The following is an 11,498-nucleotide window of genomic DNA, read 5'->3' as shown; positions in this document are numbered from 1 at the left end:
AGAGTGTGCAGTACTTAAAAGACAAATACTATGCTGCTTTCACTTCCTCCCTTCTGTCTATAGAGCTTCTGGCCCACTTCATTGTGCTACACTGCACGTTCATCATTTGTCAGTTTCTCACAGACACGAATCCAGAAGAATTGGTGCAAACATTTGAAAACATGCTCACACAGCATTCTCCACAGAGATTGTCTAATAAGACAATCATCCTAGTAAGACAATCATTTGATCGCATCAAATAAGAGAGCTCAATGCAAAATCACTAAAAGCCAGAAAAGGAACCCTATAGGGACCCTCTGGCCTGTATGAGCTATAATTAAAACAAAGATAATTAGGTTGTGACTTTGTCTCATTTCATTTTGCCATAAACAAACAAAAAAGAGGATCACAATGTATTATGTAATGTGGCACCAACCTTGTAAATACCTTTTCTGATCCCACTCATTAAAACAGAAGGGATTTAACAGCTACGTAGTAAGTGCATGAGATCTTTGTCATGTCAGATACTAAATTTAATAAGAAAATAAAACAGATACACGCAAACACTTGTCTCTGAAGGTACAGAAAAAAGCAGGCACAAACAAGTAGCCAGGTGCTAAACTCCCTTCATGTGCATATGCAGTTTCCTGATTCCTATCACCATGAGTTTTCACTGTGGAAATCTGGATCTCTGCCTTCCTCTGCCAGTCAATTCTTGTTATTACTTAGAGAGGGGAAACAAGCAAATAAACAATGTAGTTACTTGAGGATATCATCTTTAGTTCAATTTGAAAGGACGAGATAAAAAAATTGCGCAAGTGCTGCCGATTCTTAGTTTTTCAGCTTCCTTTGTTGAATCATCATAAATGATTCTTTAACTTTTTAATCGTTTTCTTTGACAAGAAGAAAAGTGCGGAACTTGCTGCTAAATGCAAAAATATTACTCATTTATAGCTTGCAACACTTCTAAACAGATGCCATTCCAGAGCAGAAAAGACATTTCATACTGTCTCTCTCTCTAGCACATGGCTATTTCTAGCAGCTTCTCCCATAGGCACGCCTATTTGATGTTGTATTACATGTAATGCAGAGCCTGCAACAAACAGCAACCACCTTAAGACACCTTTTCAAATCCCATATCAGAAAAATACAAGAGACTATGTCTGTGTAGGAATGTATATATGTGTAAAAGAGCAGTACTAATTATCACTGTGACAAGAATTTCTTTTCTATCTTCACTATATCTGTAAAGTAATGTATCTCATTTATATTAAAACTACATCTGCAGTGACATTTTTCTTTTTATAAATCGTTTGCAATATGAAATAAGCATTTTCTCCTAGTGAAATAAAAGTAAAAATGTGTTTTCAGACAGCATAAGTTCATATGACATACAGTATTTTTCACCGATTTTACTGACTTTACCAATTTTGGTAGATTCACTAGAAATATTTGCCACTAGTATTTCAATATTTTTTATTTCATAATTCCATTCCCACTTCAACTATGTGTTTAGCTATCTACCTCACAACTGACGTGACTGGGTCTGAATTCTGCTTCAAACACCTATACTTAGCAATGGGTTATAAAACCATTGCAGAAAACAACTTTTTTTCAAAATACATTGTTAACAAAAGTAATTGCAAACATTAATTTTATGGTTATTTGGAGCTTGAAAGATCCCCAAAAAGATACAGCCCAATTTAATGAGTTTTAGTAACAGACGATAAGACTAATCTTGAAAGATTACTTACTTATGCAGAAAGACAATTTCTACGTTGACATCATCCCTATCCTTGTGCAGGAAGTCCTTCAGGAAGTTGGACACACTTTCAAGTGTTATGTGACCACAGACAACTATGTGCCTGTTACAGAAAAATCAGAGTTAATCTTGCAAAGAAGATAAAACAAAAAAGCAAGAAAGCAAAGAAGAAAATTATAATTTATTGGCCAAAAGAGAGTATTAGTCTCTTCTTGATGTTTCTCTAGATCCTATTCTAGGAAGTCAGAGAAAGAAAACATCAGTTCCAAAACGTGCTTTGCAGTTGCAAATACATATACACTCTCACTTGCAAAGACTAATATTAACAAACCATTTGGCCAAGTTGTATTACACATTTAACAGTAAGTGGCATCATTTATATATATGTTTATACTCTGTATTAACCAGTCCCTTTCAAAGTCATATTTCTTTATTTTACACACCTTTCTCCACTTCTTAACCTCCTCTACTTGGATTTACTGTTTAAATTTTTGGTTTATGACATTAAAAGACAGCAAATCTCCCTAAAATGATTCAATGTTTTTCCATGGTTGAAAGCAGACACTTATGCCAATGAAGGCAGTGCAAAGCTTGCCAATTATAGGCCATAAGCAGTAAAAAAGAAATCTTTGTCCTACCACCACTCCTACAAGGAGAGTACTTTACAGTAAGAAATCATTATTTATTGCACCATTGCAATAGATTGCTTTGAAAAATCAAAGTTTGCAAAGACTGCGATGTCACAAAGGTTTCTACTGCTTCACATTTCCATTAATAGATGTATCTGACCATGTAAGATGAAGCACAATGTATACCTACATACATATTCTTGAACTCTACATCTTAAATTCTGAGAGGCTGAAGAAAAGGTCTAGGAAATTGCACTCTTCCTGATTTAAGGGATCTTTGCTCCTTTATTATTGTAAAGCAAAGTCCAAAAACCTGTGATTAGAATATCCTACAATGTCTCACAATTTCCTTCATGGAATAAACTCAACCCCAGCTTCCATTACTGTCATGGATTTAAGACAGGTGGTGATTTTGATATGCCTATTGCTAACACTTCCAATTACCACATTGCTCACAGAAGTCAGGAAGAGGGACAAGGTGGTATAGATACAATTCCTGAACTAACAGAAAGTCAACTTCATTACAGCCATATAGTCTATGCACAAACACTACAAACACACAATTTCACAAACTTATTTGGCACATGAACTGCCAAATGTGAAGGAAAGTAATTCCAAGGGTGAGAAACAGACATCCATAAATGTTTGGTCGAAAATTCAGTAATGCAGAAACCTCATTGGCTGGAAACAACAAGTAATAGGTAGCAGAAATGAATACTTATGTAATGGGCTATTATAGGAATCTGCTCTAGCTTCATAATTTGATGCTTGATGAAATGTGTGTGAAAAGTGCATAGAACTCATTGGAAAAGGGATAATTATGCAGAACAAAGAATAAATCAGTAATATGCATCATGCAGTGAATAATATCACTATCATGTACTGTTACTTTTGCAGTGGTTCAGATGGTCACTAGAAAAGCAAAACACAATAAACTGTTATACCAGTCCAGCACAGCTTATATTGTTCTACTACTACCACTTTTACAACTAGCGTAGCACAGAATTTTAAAGCTTTATTTAGAAATATGACAAACTCAAACACTCCTTTTGCATGAGTTCTTAGTGACATCACCAGGACTCGGATGTAATTTTAGAAATAGCAGTAGTCAAAAACTTCAATGGTTTCATTCTTTTTAACAGGCAAGGAATACATGTTTATATGAGAGTCTGATCACGCTGTTTTGTATTTAACATAAAACTCAATACTATGAACTTTTATGGCTAAACTAGCTATCCAGAGTGTCTGCTTTGGCTTCAGTAAGATTTTGCTCAATTTTCACTTAAGTTTTTGGTGCAGTAGGTGTACAGAGCACTGAGTTCTCGGACTGTAAACACTTAAAACTACAAAAATCCCTGAGTTAAAGCTTTCCTGTTTTATGAGGTGGTAAACACAAAATCAGAAAACAAGACATAAAATATATTAGCTCATCCTTTTTTGGTGCAAGGTGTCCTTAAGAGGTTTCCTCTGGGATCTCTGCAGCTTGGCAGAGTTTGCAGCAGCCTCTGTACTAGATAAACCCATGCCTATACTCCCCCCTTCAGAAGCAATCTTCCTCAGTTTCCCCAGTGGTCAATTGCCTGAGCTGCCAGCACTGTGTGTGCATGTGTTATTGCACTCACAGTTAGGTCAGGATAACAACCTTCAACACAGAAGGGTAAAACATGATTTCAAGCACTAAGATTCACTCCCTACCAAATGGATGAATCTCCATCCAATATATCAATGTAAATGGAAAACCTCAAGAAAGTTCAAATTCGGAAGAGATGTTTAAAACCTGAGTAGTTTACTAGATCTAAATTCTGAACAGACTGTGTTTGATACACTACATTACACTAACATATTAGGAAGTTCTAGCTGTCTAGTGGTATTCAGCACTTTTCCTGAGCATAAACCCATCTAGCATCAAAAACTGCAAAGACCCAAGAAAATGATAAATAGCAGCTAAAAGTATTCATCTGTATTCCTTATACTGTCTGTACATGTTTTCTAAGATGACTAATTTTAAACTATGGGTATTATTTTCTTCCAATGTTTCCATCTGTTACTAATTAAGAAATTGAACTTTCCATTTGCATAGTTGATGCATTATTTTTAATAATGGAAATAATTTCTTCTTGTAGACAACTGCTTTGTACAGACCCTGTGCTGTTACCTTTAGCAGAGTCTCTTCCTGAATGCTCTTGTGCTACACTGCATTCCTGTGCAGAAAATTTACTCCCTTCCTGGGAGAGTTCACTTCATATGGGTTCTTTTCTGTCATTAATTAGAGTCCACATTTTAAAAATATGGGTAATCTGAAGAGAAAAACTACAAGCCAGATAGAGTATGCAACTCAAATTACTCTATTGCAGAAGAAATTTTCATAGGATCATAAGATTACAAGATAATTCAGGTCAGAAGAGACCTCCAGAGGCTATCTACTCCAAAAACCTCCTGCTAAAAGCATTTGGTACAGTAATTCAATCCTGTTATGATTCTCATTCAATAGGGTTTCATAGCAATCTGATCCAGTGAAAATAAAACATTTAGCTGTCAAATACTCATGCATTTGAGTATCAGGGCTGATTCTTTTGAAAGTGTCAGAAGGCATCTGCATCATGGTTTCATTTTAGCACTCTGATTTGGGGCCGGACATGATCTATTCTCTTCTTTGCTGTTCTTACATAGTGCAAGACAATGTCCTGTGCAGTGATTGCAACAGAAACTCCTGGTTTTCAAACAATATTTTCTGATGAGATACTTGCATTAATTTTTGGTTGAAAACTCCCACCACAAAAAAAAAAAATCTCCTTTTAACATAAATTATATTTTTGCTTAGAAGTAGAAGAAATTGAAAACAGATTTCCTACTTGCCCAGAGAGGGTTATTAGGTACATTATTTAAGAAAACTTGGAAAGCTTATATTGTTCCAATCTGTCCTCTGTATGATTTGAAGATTTATAACTTCCTCTGTTTGTTCCAATAACCTTTCCCTTCCCATGTACCACCCATTTTTTTCCACGCACCAAGAGTTTAAGTAAAGCCAACATACTGGATATCTTTTGCTTTCAGCTAGAGTTGGTTGGTAGGAAAATATTGTATTAATAATTTTGGGTCAACAGAAATATCTAACCTCTGCATTAAGCTTTTGTTTATGAAAAACCTCAAAAGTAATACAGTATTCAGCTAAATTATTACGATTTCCAATTTTTTTTTTCATTCCTTAAAAACAAAATTTAGAAATTCCCTTACAATACTGAAAACCACGATTCAGGAATTTAGACATTTTTATCGCTGATTAATATTCAGGAGGACTAAGGCTTTCTGTTAAGTAATAGTTGTCAATGGTATCATCTATCAGAGGTGAAACTGGTGTAATATACCAATGGGAATCCATATTACACGACTGTCATGCTGCAAAAAGAATCTTTTACAGGGAATCAAAAGCTTATCAAGAGCCATATTCTATCAACCAATAAAGCCAAACTAATCCATTCTCTCCCATATGTAATTATCATTCTCAAAAGTAATTACAGTGACCAAATATGAAAAATTAGTACAGTTATACACAGTTGATTTCAACTGTGATTCTATACAGTTGAAATTCTCTTTTTTTCCACTCAAGTATCAACATAATGATACATTTGCTAAAAATACACTAGCTTCTTATAAAGTAAACAAAAATGGTGATAAAAGGTCCAAAGCTACCACAGATACAAACAGTTTCAGGAAGAAAAAAATGAAATAAGCAAAAGCTAAACCATCTAGAATTCTGACATGAGATAATTGAGAACATACACTTAATCCATGTAAATAGCACTGTAAATGAAAACAGATCCACTGTGAATAGGATTCTTCAAAAAGGATCTTTGCATGGTTCTTCCTTCAGAGGACACAATATGAAAGGCAAATCTTTTGCCTGTTTATTTTGAAAGAAATTATATCCATTTTATTGGAACAAGTATAAAGAACTTGAAAAAAACTCACTCTAACTAGTCTGTCATAATAAATCAAAGATAATAAATACAAAATTCTGTTCAGCATTCAGCTGAATACATGGTGTTCACTTGTCAAGTAACTAAATGAAGTGTGGCGCATATTGATCTAGATGTCTCTATAAAACTGTAATATTTATATCAAATACATATGCTCAAATCTCTTTATGGTCTTTCTGCTTAGTGTTCTGATCATGCCTTCATCTATCGACCATCTAAATTCTTTCTTTGTATACCAGTAGCAGGCTGCTGTGGTTGAAGTAAACAGGTTCTTGTAAAGTCTAACTGGTTTTCCTCAACAAAGGATGGGTCTCACTCACTTTTTCTTATTGAGAAAAGTCAATAAATGTCAACAGAGTACATATAGTCTTCTTGTTTATCTATTAGTGGTATGCATTCTTTAAATATACCAGTTTACAATACATTTCTAGCTGCTTGTGCTTTTTATGATTTACCTAACATTACTCAAGATTCTATTAATTCAGTTCAATTAAGTGAAAACTTTATGCATGCGCTTATGTGTGTCTCTCTTATTTTGTTAAACACATGCCTTATTTTAACATAAAGTCCCCTCTCAGATTAATACAGATAGAGTAACAGGTGCTGTACAGTCATGGTTTCATGTTTTTCTCTTTTTTCACAGAAGATGTGAACCCAAGGATGGTCCTCTAAGGAACGCTTATTTAGCCAATGTGTATAGTGAACTAGAACAATATGCTATAATATTTTAACCATTAAAAAAACTTGCCTATGTATTGCATATATGACAAAAGCAAAGACTGAGAACGACTCATCTAGAAAGGACACACCAGGTTGGTTTTTAAAAAATAACTCTAGCAGGTATGAAACTAAAAAGTGTTACTCCCAAACCTGCCTTTTTGCTTCAGTCATTCATATCTGTGAAGACAGAACATAAAATACTCTGAAATCAAGACATGATTTTTTTTTTTTTTTTTTCAAATTCAAGTGCAAGCTATTCTCTCACTCTGATTCTCAAATCAGGCTCTAGAAATCTTCTAGTACAAAGGAGACAAGTAAAAAATATTCAAGGATATAACAAATTGTCTGTCAAGTGTGTAACATCCTGGCAACTTTATTTTAACATTTGCTCTCCTTCAACTGTTTGTTAGAAGGTACATTTTCATTATTCTCTCTACTCCTGAAGGATTAAAAATTTCGAAAGTGTTGAAGTTACTGAGAAGCCAAAAGCACTGACTTTCAAATATGTATCAACATTGAATGTATAAAAGAATATGACCGGAGATGTGATTGCAGTATGTGAGAATATGTCTGAGGTACCTTTAATTTCTGTAAATTGGACCTGATAGCTTCACTGCCAACTATTTAGGAACCAGAGTGAACTCATGCAGCCTGTACTGAAGCTGCTGTGATTAATTCTGACAGAAACTATCTGTTCTTTCCAACAGGTTCCACGCTCCTTGGAATCTCTCTTATATTGTGAGTAAAGAAAAAGGAATTAGTTAATACCAGAAAACACTCAAAGAGCTACATTCATTACGTGGTGTACAGCACTAGATTATAGATCAGATTAACATAAATGGGAAATCATTAATGTCAGGCATTTGAAAGTTACCTCTGATGCAGATATTAATTTACTTTGTGACTAATGTAAGTACGTAAAATTAAGAATCAAGAAGGAATAGTTTCAAATTCTCTTAAACATAAAATTGGTAATGTGTGACAAACATAGTGTCACACACAAGACCCTAATTAGTTGTGAATTATTACAGCTATGAAACTATCAAGTGCACTTATACAAATCCAGGTTTCAGTCTTGCTCAGTGAATATTGGTGGTGTGTCACTGGCAATCTTTAAACATTAGAAATTGTTTCTGAAGCGCATAGAAATAGTACAGAGGAATTCACTTACACAGGTCTTCAAATATTTTATGCCCACCTAAGTGAGATTTCTACTAGAGAACAGGCCAATAGAGTGCATTTCAGATACTTTAATCCTGGATAAATAGCACACTCGTTCGTTTAAACTGCATATTAGAGCTTGCATCTAAGTCTATTTGCAATAGCATGCTACCATAAGTGATTCACCGCAAGCTGCTTTGTTTATTTCAACTTCCTTGCTCAGTTACAGCTAAATGAGTTTATCTTACATTTTTATGATCTAAGGAATTGCACAATGCTTGTCTATAAAGGAGGTTAAGAAATAAAAGTTAATATTCTCTGCTTGATGCACACCTCTGAAACTGCAATAATAGTAAGAAAAACACAGAAACTTGTTTCTTCCAGGGTCTGGATTTCTTAAGAGGCTTCCACTGTAGATTTAAGTAAAGGATGAATATTCCTCCTTTCATTCAGTCTTGATGGTAATATTATCTACAGTATTTCTGCTTTCATAAAAAATACCACAACATTTAGACACAACACAAATATATCACCATAAGAAATGAGTAATTTAGTATAAATAGAAATAAAAACTGTTAAATGCTACAGCATGCACAAGGAGTCCATACTAGAAAGCTTACAGTAAAATGCAGGAGTAAACTACATCTCCAGCATTAGCACCTCAGTTGCAAACAGACCTTAATCTACTGTTCTAATCCCTCCAAACCCTGGGCTTCCTTCTTGTACTATTTTGTGCAGCAGATATCACATGCACAAGACACTGTTATTACTTTTGAAATCAATTGAAAATATTTTCCCTTAAATAAATTGTTTTCTACGTTCCCACCATTACTCATTTTCAAATTGCCTTATGCATTTTTTAAATGATCAGTAAGTCAAAAAATAATTAAATCCTTTGTAAGCAATGCAGGAGTTAGCAAATGCTTTAAGATTTTTGAGTATTTCATTCAGGACTAGAGCCAAAGCATTTCTTTCCATAGAAATCACCCCAAAATGTCATGACTAATTTTCTGCAACAGAACCTGAGTGAAAACAAAAAGTCATAATTCACTAAAACTTGCTGATCAATTCATCACTTCTGCCATCTCACATTGCACTCCCCAGAATGTCCACACTTAAAGTCATGGTCTGTATATTTTGTAGAATATGGTAGATCAGCAGATTTATAAATAAGATTCAGTCTTTCTTGGGTCAAAATTTGGACAGCAACAACTGCTATTTTAATGCCAAACCCAAAAGTTTTTTTAAAGTTTAGGCAGAGAGAAGGAAAAGTTGAATTTTTTACCTTTTTAACTAGATATATAAAATTAGTGCTGTTATTGTAGGAACGGAACGTGATTTGAAACGTAGAATACATATTTTTTTAAGTCACAATATTGTTTTATGTCACTTCCCACATTTCCGTTCTTGCTTTCATAAGAATGGATATAGTTTAATAAGCATGCAAAATTAGAAAAAAAAAAAAGGTTTGTCCTATTAGTTCTATCTGTCAGTCTATTTAACACTCATCAGATTTTCTTTATCACTAAGTGAGACTTCCTTTGAAACAGTGGGATTAGAAGAATGGCTAGCAGATGGGAAATAGAGACACCCCTGGGGATCATAATGCAATCCATGTCACATTCTCTTATTACATTCTCATCCCACTGGAAAATAATATCTTACATATTGTATCAAATCATTTAATATAATAATCTAATGTCACTTTCTTTGGAGCTATGCCTTTCATTACTGCAGTAAATGGACCTTTGCCAAAGTATTTGGATAAGCCTTAATTTTTTTTTTCTAATTTTTAATCAAATTCAAATGTCTAATGAGTCCAAAATGGCCTGTCAACTTAAATTATCTGTTTGTCTTTCTGTTTACCATATCTATCTGTCTACAGTTTTTATTTTTCTTTGTGAAGTTTAGTTATTGGATCCCATGTTTCCTTCTGGAAGGAATCTCTAACATATGATTCTTCCTGTTGATATGTTGATGATTTGCTAATTTATGGCTTGTAAATTTAAGAAATCTGAAGAAACCTCTGGGAAGCAGAGCAGATCATGAGAGAAGAGAATCAAGAGGTTTTAATAGCTTATACAGTAAAGAACTGTGATTTCATTAAAATACAATTTTTAATCTTATATATTAACTACAGTAATGCCTCTGAATCTTTTTTTTTTTTAATCTTTGAAAATTTAACGAAGTTTAGCATAAATATTTACTATTGGGACAAGACAAGCAGTTTATATATACACATACAAGTGTATAAAATAATAATAATCCCTCTCTCTGCCAATATCTATTCATGTGAAGCTGTGTTCTGCTTGCTGCCCTCATAAAGAGTTTCCATTGGATTTGATAGCAGTTTCGCATGAAAAAGGAAAGAAGAATTTAGTCCATGGAATTAAAAGTCAATAATTCAATGTAGAGGAAAGACTGAAAAAAATCATTAAGTTATCCAGTCTCTTTTTCAGTCCATCAGTTTGCAAATGTTCTTTCCATATGCTTTCTAGAGCTTTGTGCAGGCTGATTTACAATAAGCTAATGTCTTCAACTAGAAACTATTTCACAGAATTAAAATCCAGTCTGATCATATGAACATATGAGTACAGAAATGAAACAACTGAATAAGAACAATCTTGATTCTCAAGTAAATTAGTAAATGCAGAATAAGAGGTTAATTATAAATTACTAGAGGTAAAACAGATCTGGATCTTTAACCAAATCTCTGACCAGACCTGAGTAATATGAACATTATAAATAAATAAACTTTGGGGGTTTGTTTTTTTTTGTTGTTGGTTTTTTTGTTTGTTTTTGTTTGTTTGTTTGTTTTTTGCTTAAAAGAAATAACAGAGATGATCTTTTAAGTCCTATTTTGGCTAGGACTGAATGTGTAAGTTCTAAATATCAAAAAAGAGTGCAACATCAGAATTCTACTTATCCCAAACCAAGAATTTCCTGAACAAAACCCCTGAACTTTATAGTTAAGAGGTTTAATTGGAGCTCTTCAGAAAATCATCCAAAGCCAACGTGATCACTGACTCTTCCAGCCTTCCAGAGGTATGCATGCATGAACTAACCTGTAGGCTTATTGCTACTTTCTATAAACAACAGTCTATCAGCTATGGTAATAGAGTGGCAGATAACTTTTCATCCTTCTATGGTACTTCACTTTGAAAATATCACTTTAAAATGATCCCTTGATCATAAGTTCTACAGATAGGTTACAGAAAGAGCCTAAATAGAGTAAGTAAAATTGAAAGTCTTAAAAAGAAAAGAGCTAAA

The 11,498-nt window shown here is 33.8% G+C and overlaps 1 protein-coding gene across 1 annotated transcript in view; it reads right to left on the bottom strand.

Moving 5' to 3' along the window:
* The window catches only part of LOC104078658 (calcium-activated potassium channel subunit alpha-1-like), a gene marked incomplete at its 3' end in the record, with an annotated part of 40,041 nt that overhangs the window by 7,297 nt on the left and 21,246 nt on the right, over window positions 1-11,498 (bottom strand). The window contains exon 6 of the mRNA XM_009580372.1: window positions 1,734-1,844. Coding sequence (XP_009578667.1) covers window positions 1,734-1,844 — 111 coding nt within the window. The remainder of the gene's footprint in view (window positions 1-1,733; window positions 1,845-11,498) is intronic.

Source organism: Fulmarus glacialis, unplaced genomic scaffold (assembly GCF_000690835.1).
Source record: "Fulmarus glacialis isolate BGI_N327 unplaced genomic scaffold, ASM69083v1 scaffold21756, whole genome shotgun sequence".
NCBI lineage: Eukaryota > Metazoa > Chordata > Aves > Procellariiformes > Procellariidae > Fulmarus > Fulmarus glacialis.
The sequence above is the reverse complement of the archived record's forward strand: the minus strand, read 5'-3'. Positions and strand labels throughout refer to the sequence as shown.